The sequence below is a fragment of the Theropithecus gelada genome, chromosome 4, assembly GCF_003255815.1.
Source record: "Theropithecus gelada isolate Dixy chromosome 4, Tgel_1.0, whole genome shotgun sequence".
NCBI lineage: Eukaryota > Metazoa > Chordata > Mammalia > Primates > Cercopithecidae > Theropithecus > Theropithecus gelada.
Window position 1 is genome coordinate 56,381,286 of NC_037671.1, and position 17,386 is coordinate 56,398,671.

A 17,386-nucleotide genomic window follows, 5' to 3' on the forward strand; every position below is an offset into this window, starting at 1 on the left:
CATGAATGACAAATGTAAGCCACATATGTAATTTTAAAACTTCTAGTAGCCATATTAAAAAAGTAAAATGGAACAGGTAATGTTAATTTTCATAAAATATTTTACTTAATGTTATATAAATATCATTTCAATGGATAAGCAGTATAAAAATCGAGATTTTTTTACATTACTGTTTTGGGGAAGAGTCTTTGAATTATTGTGTATTTTACATTTGCAGTAAATCTCAATTCTGCCTAGTTACAAGAGCTCAAGAGTGGGGCTAGTGACTACATTGGGCAGCACAGATTCAGACTCTAGAATCTGTTATTTGAAGATAAAATTTGATTAAATGGGAGAATTATTTTCTCTTATAGCATTTTGTATTTGTTATTCTTACAGTGGTTACCAAATTTAAGTCATGAAATAAGTTTCCTATATATCACTGGTCAAAGATTTTCTTAATATCTTTGGATGTTTATTGTCTAAAACTGTAAATTCCTGAATAATAGATATCTTCACTAAAATTAATGGAAATTTCTAGTAAAACAGTTTGAAACATTAACTGATATTCCCCTTTTAAAGAAATTGTTTTGGTGTCCTATAGCCACAGCCGACAAATTGTCTTGTCATTATTATCCCAATAGAAATAATTACAATATATTTATTTGTAATACTGAGAAATCATGAAAAGCATTGTTTGACTTTTAAAATAGCTTGATTCAATCAATCCCATTGAGTATACTGCTGTTTATACATATAGTGTGTATATGGCACGTGTTTGAATGTGTGTGTGCATTAGTTTCAGTTGGTTTAGAACACTGGGGGGCGGGGGGCAATATAGTATACTTGAAAGAATCTGGGATGAGTATCAGAAGACCCACCTTATACTTCCTGCTCTGATATTAACTAGCTGGCTGACAGTGGGTAAGCAAAAGTCTGGGAGTCTGGCTTTCAATTTCTTAATTGAACAGTGAGAGCAGTCTATTGCGAACTTTCCAAGCCCTTCCAGGGCTGTGAATTGATGGTTACTAACATAGTGAAGTTGAAGGAGTTGCCATGGAAACAAGCACTGCAATAACATAATGAGGCTGAATGACTTCCCACTTTAGATATGGAAATATTACTACAATTATTTTAATATTTAAAATGATATATTTGTTTATTTAGAGTATGGAAATAAAGAATGTTTTACACATTGCCATATGTAGTTTCACTCAGTATAGTATATAAAATACAGATTTTAGATGTTGGTGGACTATATATACATGTGTAAGTGTGTATTTTACATACATGTAAGTTCTTGGTTTAATACTTTAAGAAATGATTTCAAAGTGGCAAATATATATATACACACACACACACACACGTATATATATGATGATTTTATAAAATGAGATATAGTAAAACAACTCATTGTGAATGTAATTAAAACACACTTACTTTTTGCCCAATAAAATAATCCTATTGCTTGTTTTCTCTAGGGGCAAAACTACAAAGCATTGCTTTGAATGACTTTTATAATAATTTCCTTTCATTTACTTAAGTCCTTTTCTCTAAGGAGTTCAAGGCATTTCTTAACCAAGTTTTAAATTAAGTTTTAATCTCAAAATGCCCTTGAGATATAGGTAGGTTTGTGAAGGGATTATTATCAAGCAAGCAGATCATATTAAAAAAATGAACATGTCTTGTACTGATATAATTATTTAATTCAATAACTTTGGTTTCTATTTCATGACATTAACCCTGTGTTTATATTAATACTACCTGAGAATGGAATAAATAGTGGAAAATGATTGTATGTAAGACGTGTTACAGGGCATGTACTTCACTAAGGGTTTAGAATATTTTTACACTTAAGTAACACTATAAAGTTATAATTTTTTCATTTTTATGAATGAATTTTCAATATTTGCCATCATGAACTCTTTAAGTTCTGAATAATATGAGTAAATAAGAATGCCTTTGATAAACAAAACTTTGAGATATATATATTTATATTTTTATATATGTATGTGTTTACAATATACACACACATATAGATGACATATGAGGTAATTCTGATTGTTTATATATACACATCTTTGTTTATATGAGTAAATATGTATGCATGTATAACACATAAAAACAAAGTTATTGGAAATGTATATTTTATAGTTAAATTACATAAACAAATATTTGTTTTGTGTAAAACCAACAGTAAATAGTTAAAATTATTTGACTCCTCTTTTAGGAGGTAAGTGTAGTAAGTGTGTTGAAGAGAAAATATATGACAGATTGCTATGGTACCACAAGCTTAATGCAATTCCCAAATTGCTTTTGAGATTTAACTTTTTAAAGATGTATCATTTTCTCATGCTTTCAAATTTTTAACTTGGCTGATTTGTTTGCTTGCTTTTATTGCAAGTGTGCCAATTCAGAATTCAAAGGGAAAGAAGAAATAGAACCATGACCCTTACTCTTAAAATATTTCCGTTGTTTACTCTGGAAGCCAAATGATTTAGAGTTGGGCTTGGGAGACTGTTTTGGAAGCCCATGTGAAGCTAGTTCACCAGTCTTAGCTTCTCTTCTTCTATTAAACTGCACTGCAGTCAATCAGAACTGGAAAGGAAATTAGAGATGAAAATACCGGAAATTCCCACCTATTCACTGGCGATTGGAATAACGACTCTGTCAACCTGAAGGGATTATTGTAAGGCTCACATATCATAAAATGTGGAGTCGTCAGTATACTCCTATAGACAGGGAGAGGTTATTTTTGCACATAAAATCTGTGAATGATGAAGAGATAATATGAGCAGCCATTTGTACAGAAAAAGAAACAGAGGCTTATGGAGTTAAATAGATTATCTAGGATCACCAGCATCAGTGTTCATCCTTGCTTTGTGTAGCTTTGGAAAAGGAATCGTTATTATTGATTTTAGATAATTCAAGGAAAATAAGAAAGGATGAATTAAGGAGTTTGGAAACAGGGCCTCTATGGAAGCATTACTTTCACTGGGTACCTCCTGTGTCTGACTCTGCCTAGTGTTTTTGCACTGCCTGGAAAATGTGAGTACTTACTGAAGACGAGACTGGGTAGGGTCAGTTAGAGTATTGAAGTTTTCACAGCTGTGAATTGTGCTTCCTGTAGCATATTAAAAGGAGCAAAAGGAAAGGAAATATCTAGGATCTAGGTTAAACCTTCACAAAGCTTTCCTGGCTGTTGAGCTGAATCACCACAAAGATATTAATAAAAGGCCAGTGGGGTCTTTTTCCCTGCATAAGATAACACACAAGTTAGGCTCCCCAAGGTAGGTAAACCCTGGTCTTCTTTGGCAGTAGGGGAGCCAGTTTAGATGATATTTGCCTTTTGCTTTTGAAATTTCATGCCGTTACAAAATGTTCACTGTTGTCCAGGATGGAATACTTAATCTAGAGAGCACAAAACAACAGATTTTAAAAATAAGTCACATGGCTATATACAGGTAAAAGCAAGATGCTATTTACTGGAACACTATTAAGAAGAGTGCTTAAACTTGCAAATACTTTGTTCCTAGTTCTGAATGCCAGCTGATGCGTCCAGCTTTAGTGATGCGTGACTCATCTTTCTGAGGGCCCTTAAGGCCTCTGTTGTTCAGAAAATGCAGCCCTGAAAGCTTTTATGTAGAACCGTTGTCTCCTTCAAGCTCAAAGACAGTTTCTCCTTGACCAGTTTTTCCTTGACATAACATACTTAAGTGCCACAGCATTTATCAGGTACACCCCCTCAGGTTTGAGTCATGCTATTATCTTTTATTTAACCATTGAAATATTTCAATCTGGCCAATCTGTATTGTGTATATTCCATGAAATGCTTCTTGAGCCATGAGATGCAGCCTATAATTATTGAGGTCTTACATATGTTTATTTTTATAAAACTATTGTAATCATTATAAAACATTTTTTGGAGGAAGACATCAAGTAGGTACTTTTGTGAATAGTCTAGATCATTTAGAATCAACATGCCATATTTATAAGTGCAAAGTATATATTCTGTTTTTCCTTTCAAATGTATTTTATGCTGTTTTTTCTTTACCAAGTTTTGTTGTGCATATTATCTCATTAGGTTCTCATAATCACCTTTGAGTTAGTATGACAGGAATTATTATTTCCATTATTCCGATGAAAAAACTGAAGTTTAAATATCTAGAATGCCATGTCAATAGTTGCTTGGTAATAAGTGGTATAAAAATCTCTTTTGCTTTTTCCAATCTTGGGAGCTTTACCCTATGCCATAGTGTTTTGAGATTTAAGATATTTGTTTAAGGGGAAAACATAGCTTAAGTGTTTGCTTCAAGTATATAATAATGTTTGTTTAAAACAAGAATTAGGGTCTATAAACATGTATTATCTGAATAAGTAAATCAGGTAAATAATTTAGAGAATATTGCTTTTGTCCACAATTTTGCCTGGTAGAATGTATTGAGTTTGCACAAAGTTTTTTGCCATGGAAATTCTAAAGGCAAAGAAAAAAGCACTGGAGAATGAAGACAAAACTGCAGCAAATGGGTCAAAAACAACCATGGCACTTTCACAAACTCTTTGAGTCCATCGAATTAGTAAAATTTCCAGCCAGACTCACAGAATTTGCTGTATGTTGTTTTGTTACTTTCTTGCAGTTTTGTTACATATCTTATCTCTCCAGAAAGATCAAAGTAAACTCTTGAAAGCTAGCACCCTATCCTTTATTTCTTTTTTTCTTTATCACACCACCCTAGAGCTTATTTCTATAGTCAAAGGCAATTAAAAAACATCAGTCCATTAGTATTAGTTGAAGTTATTAATTTAAGAAAGATTTTGCTGGCCAGGCGCTGTGGCTCATGCCTGTAATCCCAGCACTTTGGAAGGCCGAGGCGGGTGGATCACGAGGTCAGGAGATTGAGACCATCCTGGGTAACATGGTGAAACCCCGTCTCCACTAAAAATACAAAAAATTAGCCGGGTGTGGTGGCGGGCGCCTATAGTCCCAGCTACTCTGGATGCTGAGGCAGGGGAATGGCGTGAAGCCGGGAGGCGAAGCTTGCAGTGAGTCAAGATCACCTGGGAGACAGAGCAAGACTCTGTCCAAAAAAGAAAGATTTTGCTGTAAAATATTGGTATTTAAAAATATTGGTTATTGATTCTCTAGGTCAGTGCTGGTAGTTAATCTTCAACTTTGGTATCTAGCCCAGAGGCTGTACCAACTTGCTGTCATAGAATTCTGATTATAAGTTCCAAAGGATGGAAATAGTATCTGTTTATATAGTGCCCCAAGTGACAGTGTTCAAGTATGAGTGTATACTTGATAGATTATAAACACAAATCAATAGCAGGCTTAGACGAGTGTCTTACAGCCCATTAAAACCTGCCACTGGGCTTTGGGGAACCCACATACTCCCTTGAATTTTTTCTGTCCTCAAGACTAATGTTAGCATCAGATATAATATCCTCTTCTCCTCCCCACTCTCCACTCTTGAATTCTCTAAAAAAGATGACATCGTTGTCTTTTGGTATTAAGAGTTTTATTGCATATCACCATGAATAGAGGGAGAAAAACAACAATTTCTTTTAAATGAAGAAGATTAAAAGCTTGTAAAGTCCCTAAAGTGGCCTCTTTCCTTGACTTTCTGTAGTTGATAACTTTAGCTTTCTACTCTTTCTCCTGAGGGCGGAACTCACCAACCCACTTTCCTTCTTCTCCTCCTCTATTGGAAAAATGCCATATGGCTGTTCTATCCCTCAAAGTTCCCTCTTTGTGAATTATATTGTGATCAAAAAGTTAGCCAATTCAGGAAAAATAAGGAGTCAGTCAGCACCATTTTAAAAAAATTTATTTTAAGTTCCAGGGTACATGTGCATGATGTACAGGTTTGTTACATAAGTAAAAACGTGCCATGATGATTTGCTGCACCTGTCAAACCATCACTTATGTATCAAGCCCATCATGAATTAGCATTTTTTCATGATGCTTTCCCTCCCTGCCCACAACAGGCCCCTGTGTGTTGTTCCCTAGCATGTGTTCATGTGTTCTCTTTGTTCGGCTCCCACTTATAGTGAGAACATGCAGTATTTGGTTTTCTGTTCCTGTGTTAGTTGGACGAAGATAATGGCTTCCAGCTCCATTCATGTCCCTGCAAATTACGTGATCTCATTCCTTCTTATGGCTTCATAGTATTCCACGGTGTATATGTACCACATTTTCTTCATTCGATCTATCGTTGATGGGCATTTGGGTTGATTCCACGTCTTTGCTATTGAATCAGCACCTCTTATTGACTCCATATTGAACTACAGTGAACACACTGAGCTTCTGCCTATCAAATACTTATTCATTCTGTAAGTATTTATTGAGCACCAACCAGGTACAGGCACCATTCTAGATGTTGGAGATATAAGAGTGAATAAACCAAAGATCTCTGGTTTCATGGAACTTACATTCTAGTGGAGAAAGAAAAACAATAAACACAAACAGATGTCAGGTAGTGATAACTGCTGTGGAGAAAATAAAGCAGGTAAGAGAGGTGGAGATTGCTATTTTATATGGCTCATTAAAAAGATCTGTCTGATAACGTGATTTTTAAACTGAAAAAGAAGGAATGCAGGGGAGTTCCAGACAAGGGAAGAGCAAATACAAACTCCTGGAGGAGGCAGTATCATAGGCAGTATCATAGAGGCAGTATCAGGTGGAAGGGACAGTACTGGGAAATAAGACTGGAAAAAGAGAGGCTGGTTAGGGATATGAAAGATCAGGTCATACAGCACCCTTATAAGTATTGCTTTGTAGGCACTACAGGGCTTTGAACTTTACTCTCAGTAAAAAGGTGAGGCATTAGAGAGATTTCAGAGCAGAGTTGACATGACTTGATGTAGAATTGACGGACATCATTTAGGAGATGAGTGACATGACTCAACTTACACTGTGGTTATCTTGTGATTTACTCAACTGGATTGTGAGCCTCTGAAAACAGGAGATATATCTTATTTATCTCTATAGACACTATAGTTCGTGACATAGACTAGATCTTAATTGGAAAAATGTCTCCAGTGAACATCTGGTAGAGGTGTGCTTCAGAGTTGCAGAACAGTTATTTTGTCTTTCAGGCACTTCGAAAATGTCTATACCCAGTGTAAATCAATTTTCAGTATATTCATGAATTGATATTTTCGATTTGGAGAATCTTCTCATTTTTCTTCTTGTGCCCTTTGTGCTGGCTATGAGAGTCATTACCTTTTTTATTTTTCCACATAGGCTGGAAAGAAAATTACAAAACTGCTTTTTCTGGCATCATTAGAGGGTCATTCGCATCTATCAGTCATGAGTCTGACTATTCTATGGATTCTATAGTAGATAAAAATGAAAGAAGGGCCTCTTAAGGCTAGTTTAGTTGTAATATTGCTGCACAATGACAATCACACAGTAGTTCAGTTTTATAGACTCCCCAAACTTGATAAATCTAATTTCCTCTGTGTGTGTTTGGACACAGATGTAACAAATTAGATTGTTCAGAATTAGAGAAGTTGTTCAGGAGAACCTTTACTTGAAGTCCAAAGGTACCAGCAAAGATGACTACATGCAAAGATGCAATATAGATTAGGAATTAATAAAGCATAGTCTGTTTTAAAGCCTCTCCTTCAGTCTGGAGACCGAAGACAAGGCCAAATGGATGTCTCTGGAATGATAGACTAAGAATGATCTATCTCTATATGAGTTGCACATTTTAATGTATTGAGTTCAAGTCTAGTGTCTTTCAACTTTTAATGTGTACATGAATTGCTTAGGGATTTGTAAAAATGCAGATTCAGATTCAGTAGGTTTAGGTCGGGCACTGAGCTTTGGCACTCATAACAGGTTCTCAGATGATGCTGATACTGGCCTACAGCCTTCATTCTAAGGGTCAAAGTGCTAGCAGACAATGTCTTAATTGGATAGAACATTAGTTAACTTTTTGTTGCAAATGTAGATTGCATCACCATTTGACATTTTGAAGCAAGGTATGAGGAATAATCGAGGGGAAGTTAACTAATATTCCAAGAGAAACTTATGTGTGATGACAACAGTGCCAGTTGCTTCACATATGCTGTTTTATAGCCTTTCTAAGTGGCACTTTGAGACCGTTGTTTGGATGATGGATTTGAATATGCAGAAATAAGCCTTTTGCTGTAACTCTGTGTGGTATAATTCCTGAGGGGTCAGAAAGGTAAGTAATAAAATGTGTCATTACCCATTATTAAAGGACATAGTCGTGTATTAGAATTACAACCCTTCAACAGAAGTTCTATACAGGTTGAATGGCTTTTCCAAGGTAATACAGTTTATTAACAACATTGCAGAAACTAAAATCTTTGTCCATGTTGCTTTCCTTCTACAGTATTATGCTACTTCATGAGAGTAAATTTTTAACCAAATCCAGAGACACAGTGAAAATTTGATGTCTTGGCCATGCAAATTATGGAGTATTTTAGGAGGTGGTGAAGAGGTGTGTGTGTCTGTGTGTATGTTTGTGTGTGTGTGTGAAGAGAGTGGATGTGTGGATGTGTATAGTCACCAGGAACTGAAAACATTAGAAAACATTAGGTCCTAAATGTTCTGAGAGTATTTAGGATGGCTAACGAAAAGAAAGTAGAATGGCACAGAATGAGTTAACAATGGCCAAAATCAAGGATGAGACAGTTGACCGTGGAAATAAAATAGAGAAACAATATATTTTAAAGGCATAAAAATATAAAAATTACAGGAGCTTTGTTGTTGATTAGACAGGATAAGTTACAGAGAGGTGGATATTTAACAATGATTTCAAGCTTCTATCTATTCTATGATGTCACTCTTCCTCCCTGGAATAGGCACAGAAGTGATAAAAATCACAGGCATGATGATCAGACCAAATATGGATTTAAACCTTAACTTCGCATGTTAACTGCATGACTTTGGCATCCGACTTATTACTTTTAAATCTCCCACAGAATTTATAAGAAATTGATGAGATGATCTATCTAAAATATTGAGTTCAGTTTTTGATTCTATATTGATAGAATATAAAACCTGTGTCTATGAGACAATGATAGTGTCATTAGCTGCAGTAGGTCCTCAAGGACTTTGAAGCTGGTTTTGAAGCACATGAAAAAGCATGAAGAAGGTGCAGAGGCTACCATGCTGATGACTTGTTAGTATACCAAGGTCTGTGGAGAGTGCATGAGGTTCAGAATTGGGACACTAGCGTTAGATTTTTAACTGGACCATCACTGAGAGATGGCTGGGTTTGAAAGGTGTGATTAAAGATTATAGGATGAGAAGTATGAACAATGTCAAAGGCAAACTATGTGTAGTCATCTTTTGCCTAGAGTTGGCTTCCATATCTATGAAGTATTGACTACTGGGTAACAACAAATTAAGGTTGTAGCAGCAAAGAACAGGACTAAAGAAAAAGGGAATATATACAATGTAAAAATCAGGGAAACCATATGAAGACCAAGTAAGTAAATAGAATGAGGAAAACTCAGAGTCTTCATATAGTCCAAACCTGGGAACACAGGGTCCAAGAAAAGAACATGTGGAAAATCTGGCAGAGTGGAGGAAACGGAGGAAAAATTATTGTCTAATTGTCAGAGACAACCATCAAATCCAGGAAACTCATAAGAACTAAAGAGCTTAAAAACTGGTGGAGAAGAAAATATGAAGCATCAGTAACAGACTCTGATACTGAATATATCTGATATCCAACCAACCAGAAGAGTCTGTCTTCTGATGTCACCCTGGAAAGGACTGATCCCAAGACAGATGATCTGAGTGGAAGGCTCTAGGCCAGGATATCCCCAAACATCTGCCTGCTTGCAATAAAGGGACCCAAGCAGTCATGTTTCTCTGGCAGAGATTATCCTACCATCCGAAGTGCTGCTGGTTAGATTTCTTCTCCCTGCTTTCATCTTTCTGCATAGTGACACCAAGCTTAACCCCTAAAGTACAATGTTAGTTTTAGAGCCTTGTAGCCCCTGAGTCCTGGAGTTGCATTTATTTTCTGCCTCACAAGGGAGTAGAAGAGAAGGAGAAAGTGCAGGAATAGGAGAAGAAGAAAGAAGAAATAAAGCAGGAAGTCAAATAAAAAAAAGAGAGACAGAGGTGTGGAAAACTTTGAATCATGGCCCAGGTATCAGGCATCTCTGTAATTACAGGTGGCTATAGAAATAGGGAACTGCCTGGACTTTTTTTTTTTTTTGCAGCACTTAATGAAGGAATATTGCTCTCATGTGTATACTCTATGGCATGACTTCATGCACAATTGGATGTTACTTGTTCATTCTTCCCCTTGAGAAAAATCAGAGTTTCTTAAGTGGGAGATATTTCTCAGTCTGGGGAAGATAGAGACTTGTCTCAATCTATATTTCCCCAGTTGTCATAATACATGAAAGACCAAATATCTGTTGAATAAAGTATTTCAGAGCGACATTTATTCAAGACGCAAAATATATCAGGTGCTTTATAGAGCAGAGAGATAGATGTAGTCCCTTAAGGCTTAACTTGTGAGCATCAGAATTGACTGAAAAGAGCTAATTTACCATTTTCCAAAAGGAAATGGAGTTGAGAAGAATGATTGCAGCGAAGTGCTTAAACAGAAAGAGCATCACAGCATTTTATTAAATTATTGTTTGGGATGATTTTGCAAACATCAATCTTTCTGTGACATTTTACGGGGTAACAAGATTTTGGTGTTTGTGAAACATCATTTTGAAATTACCCCAAACTAGAGTTCTCCCCCGTCTCTCTTTGTCAAATCGACACTGGGTACAAGCTTAAGAATCTCGAGTGACTGATGTATTAGCTAAAATTCTTTTGATTGCAAGTTACAGAAGTAAAGTTGAGTTAAATAAAAAGGTGTGTGTGGAGGGAATCTAGTGTAAAAAAAAAGGAAAGAACCTCAGGACAGGAAATTCATGTAGACCCCTGGAATGTTTGGGAAGTAAATTCTGGAAAGCCCTCTGGTGTCTCTCCTTTCTGGGCTATACCTCCATGCACTTTGCTCTATCCTTCTTGATCTCAGCATATCTGCCTTTTAGGTCGTGTTAAGGCTTTCCTGTAGCTTCTACATGACATACTTTAATTTCAGTCTCCCACAGTTACTGCAGAGCAGTTTCAATCCCTGTTCCACGTTATTGGGAGAGACAATCTCTTTGCCACCCATTCTCCACTCTTTTAGGTCAGAAAGCCAGCCCAGTTTATAATATGAACATGGCATGTGGGGGCCCAGCTTTGTAGATTTTGGGGCATGGAGGGTGAGCAGTTTCCAGAAAAAGAAAGTCGTCATGGGCTTGGTGGATATACCAAAGTCATCTGTGCTATCATGCCCAGAATGCTGCCTGACACCGAGAAGACTCTCAATAAATATTGAGCATATGAAGTATTTGTTGACCAAATGCACCAGCAAGGGTAGAACATGTTTGCATTTCGAATGTTACAAGAGTAGATCTTCATGAACTGATTGCTGTTATAGTTAAGTTTTAACTAAACTTATATTAGTTAAAATCATTTGACTTCAGGCTGTTTTTATGCATTTGTGAAATCATTTTAAAATTAAAAAAAAATTTCTGTGAGAACAGCATTGAATGACTTAACAATACACATCTTTGTTCATTTTAATAGTTTTTTTTCCTGTTTTTTAAATATTTATTTGACATTCATGAAGACTAAGCCTGGAGTAATTCGCCCAGTACCTGTAAAATCCAGAATATTACTGAAACAAGAGGAGGAAGTCTACGAACCCAACCCTTTCAGTAAATATTTGGAAGATAACAGTGACCTCTTTTCTGAACAGGTGAGCGTACACAAGAGAAAATGTTTGCTATTTTGATAAATGACTATATAAAATAAAGATGTCTCTATGAATATAGTATGTGTAAGAACATGTTCATTTGATTGGAATATATTTGGTAATGAAAATGCTTGCATAATAAGTAGAAGTTCCTAAATAATTCAAGAATAATATTTTGAAGCATTTTAATGTGTTTTTTTTTTTTCCTTCTAAAACTTGTCTATTTAGTGCTGGTATTGTTTTGGGGACCAAGATGTTACTCTCTATAAAGACATCATGAAATCACTGATTGGATGGGTCATATAGGTGTGGCATTCTTATTTCTAAAATCCTGCTTCCAGCTGGGTAAAGTGGCTCATGTCTGTAATCCCAGCACTTTGGGAAGCCAAGACAGGAGTATTGCTTGACCCCAGGAGCTTGAGACAAGCCTGGGCAACATGGTAAAATCCCATCTCTACAACAAATTAAAAAAAAAATAGCTGGGTATGGTGGCATGTGCCTGTGGTCCCAGCTGCTTGGGAGGCTGAAGTGGGAGAATTGTTGGAGCCCAGGAGGTCGAGGCTTCAGTGAGCAAGTGTTCATGTCACCACACTCCAGCCTGGGTGACAGAGCAAGACCTTGTCTCAAAAAATAAAATGAAATCTTGCTTCCTTTTGAAGAGAGGGAATATTTTAGATTTGATATATTAAAGTTGACAAAAGTCCTGTTTAGATTCATATTAACACAGAGACAATGCAGTCTCCCAGATTGGGCAGTAATAGTAACAGAATCAGGGCTCAAGTCATACTTAGGATTTGTTGTTCATTTTGTTTATGTTTGAAAAGTCTATACTAGATTCCCCTTATATATTATATATGTTGAAGGAAGTATAATGGAGAATTGTCAATGGTGCCTTATATTTGTGAAAAATATGAAAATACACATTTATGCAATATAAAACTTCATAATGAATAGCAGAGATTTTAAATCTTTATTTGTCATATTAAAATGCAGCAAATATTATGGGCTATATATTTTATTGAGAGATTGAAATATGAAATTAATAAGCAATGTAGGATATTCAAAAAACTTTCTGAATACAGTCAGGACATGTAAGATCATCATATTTTATAATCCATAATAAAATAGATTTATAGAGGAATATAAGGTGTTATGCTCTTTTAAACTTTTAGTTTGAAAATGATAACTAACAATATTCTTGAAAATATAAACTATATTTAAATTTATATTTATAAAACATAAAGAATCTCTTATCTGACGTGTTAGCTCTGTGACCCTGGGCAAGTGGTTTCATCTATCTAGGCTCCAGTTAGTCTTTCTTTCTTTCTTTCTTTCTTTCTTTCTTTCTTTCTTTCTTTCTTTCTTTCTTTCTTTCTTTCTTTCTTTCTTTCTTTCTTTCTTTCTTTCTTTCTTTCTTTCTTTCTTTCTTCTTTCTTTCTTTCTTTCTTTCTTTCTTTCTTTCTTTCTTTCTTTCTTTCTTTCTTTCTTTCTTTCTTTCTCTCTCTTTCTCTCTTTCTCTCTTTCTCTCTCTCTTTCTCTCTCTCTCTCTTCCCCTCTCTCTCCCCCTACCCCCCCCTCCTTCTCTCCTTCTCTCCTTCTCTCTCTCTTTCAGATGGAGTCTCACTCTGTTGCCCAGGCTGGAGTGCAATGGTGCCATCTGGGCTCACTGCAACTTCCGCCTTCTGGGTTCAAGCGATTCTCTTGCCTCAGCGTCCCGAGTAGCTGGGATTACAGGTCCCTGCCACCACTCCCAGCTAATTTTTGTATTTTTAATAGAGACAAGGTTTCACCATGCTGGCCAGGTTGGTCTCAAACTCCTGACCTCAGGCGATCTGCCTGCCTCAGGCTCCCAAAGTGCTGGGATTACAGGCATGAGCCACCGCGCCCGACTGGCTTCAGTTTCTTAATGCATAAAATGAGGTGTTCAGATTAGGTACCTCTTAAGGATCCTTTAAACTCTAAAATTTGCCTTACTTTAAATCTATGATTAACCCTAACTGGGTCTGAAATCCCTATGTAACCTTGAAAAAGTTCATTGCAAATACTTTTTATGATTAATTCTAGTTTTTATTTACAAAATTCAGATGAAAATATTTTCCATTGATTTATATACACTTTGTGAGAAGGCTATGATTTTGGTAAGTCTGAATTTTTTAGATGGCATTGATATGATAAAAAATGATAATTAGAGGCAATATTTTAATTTTGTGGAATAAAATATAGACCTCAAATTAAATTAAACAGGGAAATCTTGTTGATATATAAGGTTGCCTTCACTAATTCCACACATAACAGAAATGGAAACTCCTGTGGGGAAAACATGTTTTATCATTAACAAAAGCACTTATGAAATATCTATTGCTTGCATGACACTAATATTTTAGTGGCTTTTAATATGAAGTTTTAGACAGTATGGGATAATTATAAAATGTTTATAAAAATAATTTAGCACTTATATGAAAATCAAACCACTAACAGTTAAATTTCACATATTATCCATGTAACCTACTTTGTTCAAAATATGATCCAATGCTGGAAAATAATAACTTTATTCTTCTGTGTGAATATAAATTCATGCATTTTACTTCAAGCAAGATTCTTTGTAGAATATCAAGTTAATCTACCTGTAATTTACAACATGTGCTGTCTACTGAAATGATAAATCCCATTTTCAAGTGCAGAAAATTCTTATCATTAAAAATAATTGCCACTTCTTTTCATTGCTTTTTCTGACTATAAAGTTTAAAGCTCTTTTTATATCATAACATAAATCTATTTATTTCTAAATACTTGACTGAAAATTTGACCTATTTTGCAAATCTTAACTTACCACAGATCTAATCTTATTTATATTTTCTTTCAACCAATTTGTCCTGGTTTGTATCCCCATTTGAATGTGGAACATGAGAAGTAATAGCAGACAATGCATTGTCAGAATTGAAAGAAGCCTAGCATACCACTTAAAAGTGAATTCCAAAGGTCCCCTGGCCTTATTCGTTGACCTGGCATGAAAGGGAAAGATAAGATAGAACCTTGGGGCCACTGAACACCTGGGAAATGGCATGCATTATCAACTGGCCTTTTTATGTTGAGCTTTAACTATCATCTCATTGTGTCCAGAATCTACAATGGGGGCAGATACCAAAACAGCTCTCAAGGGTAGATGCTTACATCTACTTAAAAAATAAATTGAGGCCCGGCGCGGTGGCTCACGCCTGTAATCACAGCACTTTGGGAGGCCGAGACGGGTGGATCACGAGGTCAGGAGATCGAGACCATCCTGACTAACACGGTGAAACCCCGTCTCTACTAAAAAAAAAAAAAAAAAAAATACAAAAATTAGCTGGGCGTGGTGGTGGGCGCCTGTAGTCCCAGCTACTCGGGAGGCTGAGGCAGGAGAATGGCGTGAACCCGGGAGGCGGAGCTTGCAGTGAGTGGAGATCGTGCCACTGCACTCCAGCCTGGGCGACAGATAGAGACTCCATCTCAAAAAAAAAAAATAATAATAATAATAAAATAAAATAAATAAATAAATAAATAAATTGAATAATAAAATGTATAATTTCAGCATTGCTACTTCATCAGAACCTCAACAGAAGAAAGTGTACTCAAATTCAGTTCTAGTCACTATTGTCTTCTCTTACACTGTTGCCACAGAATAAATTGAATGGTTCCAAACTCAGCTGATCTCATCCACCCATGTAATGGAAAATTCTTTAGCCAGACAGTTGGGCCAAATGGAAGTAGCTCACATTCACTAATCTGCCTTGTACTGGGGACAGTTCCACATGACAGGAGATGTTGGATGGGATTGTTAAGTCAATAAATTTTTCCTAGCAGCTTCATTGCCATAAAATATGATTTCTCAACTCTGTTACAAAATATCAGACAATAAAGATGATAATGAGACTAGACAGAAATGTATTTACTATAGTTCAAAAAGGTGCAGCTGGGCAACCTTTTGACCTGATTGTGAGCTGAAAATTTGCCTGGAAACAGCTGCTGAGTTCTAACAGCCAAGTTTGAAACCAAATGCATAATCAAGTAATCGAAACTTACTAGCCAACAACTTTTACATCAAAGTGGCATAGGCCAGGAAGCATCATTGCATTTTAGACGGTTGTTAAAAAAAAAAAAAAAAAAAACCTTCAAAATGAAGATTATGCTTTGCTGAAATAGTTGAAATAGTCCTCATTCATTATTAATTAATGATTAATCTTCATTCATTATTCAATTAATTTATTATTGTGCCTATTTGTGGTGCTTTTCAGTTATTACAAAATGTCCTCACACTTTGCTATAAATCTATGGATTTAAAAACTATGGTGATGTGTTTAAAGCATATTTTTTATTGATAACTAAAGGTAGAGTTGGAAAATAATTAGCAAAATTCATTGGACTAACGGGCATCCAGAAGACATTCAGGCTCAGAAAAGCAATTTGCTGATGAGAATGAAGATACTAAAGAGCTGAATGGTATTTAGTTTATTCTGACTATTTATGAGCTTGCAAAATATATTGATTGTTTTCTGATCATTTAATATGTGTAATTAGATAAGAGGATTTCATTGAAGATTTGCGGTTTAATATAAAAAGGCAATAATTCACCTCATTTACATAAAGTGCTATGTAAAAATCCTCCCTCTTTCTTTATAAATTAATAATGCAACTCATATAATTGGATATATTGTTACTTTCTTAAAGCCCTAAGGAATTGTATGAAAAAAGGTTTTGGATAGAATTAAAGGGAGAATATTTTTTCATCTGATTTTCCTGAAATATTTTTCTTTCTTTTTCCATTTGTAAGAAATAACACTTTCCAGCATGTATGCCTCTTAAAATTTATTTTTCTTCTACTCTGTTTAAATGGGAGAGAGAACATATTTTCCATGAAGATGACCATTTAGAGAATTTTCTCCACGCTACCTCACAGAGAACATAAAAGAGTAATTATAGAGAATTTTCTTTGTTGTAGTATTTCATTCCGCTTTTCTTCTGAGTTTTTTTTTAGACGTCTGACTTGCCTCTCTTCCCTACCAAAAGGACTATGCTTGACATTCAACTTTGATGATTATGTCAGTGACTTTCAGGTTTCTATCTAATGATTCATCAAGTTGTATTTCAACTGTGACCTTCAACTTCCCTTCCTTATGTCACCCACATGTTAATATTACAGGGCAAATACCTTTGTCAAAGGGGAAACTGACAATACTGCCTTTTACTTTCTCTGAAAAACGCTGACTTTGCCACAAACTACCACTTTTTCAACATTGGTTTCTCAATCAAGATGGTTCATATTCTTATGTCATAAAATTATACTTTGTCATTGCTAACATTTTATTAAAAAATACTTTGGGGTAAACGTTTAAATGAACCTTTTATGTGTAGAAATGACTAAGTGGCTTGCTAGATTGTTTTAACAAGAGGAAAGCTGCTATTTCTTGCAGTGTTACTTTGCTTTGGGAAGGTTTATGAACACAGATTTGGCTTCTCTAAGTTTTGCCATTTTGTTGTTGTTGTTTATTTAAGGAGTGAAATCCTTGTGAGTTTTCTCTATTTTGCCTTGCTTTCTTCCTTTATAGGAAAGAGATAATAGACAATTAGCATAA

At 35.5% G+C, this 17,386-nt stretch overlaps 1 protein-coding gene across 2 annotated transcripts in view; it reads left to right on the forward strand.

Moving 5' to 3' along the window:
* MLIP (muscular LMNA interacting protein) overlaps positions 1 to 17,386 on the forward strand; it is a 251,536-nt gene that overhangs the window by 172,810 nt on the left and 61,340 nt on the right. For both annotated transcript variants that reach the window (XM_025382596.1, XM_025382597.1), the window contains exon 11: positions 11,652 to 11,780. In XM_025382596.1, coding sequence (XP_025238381.1) covers positions 11,652 to 11,780 — 129 coding nt within the window. The remainder of the gene's footprint in view (positions 1 to 11,651; positions 11,781 to 17,386) is intronic.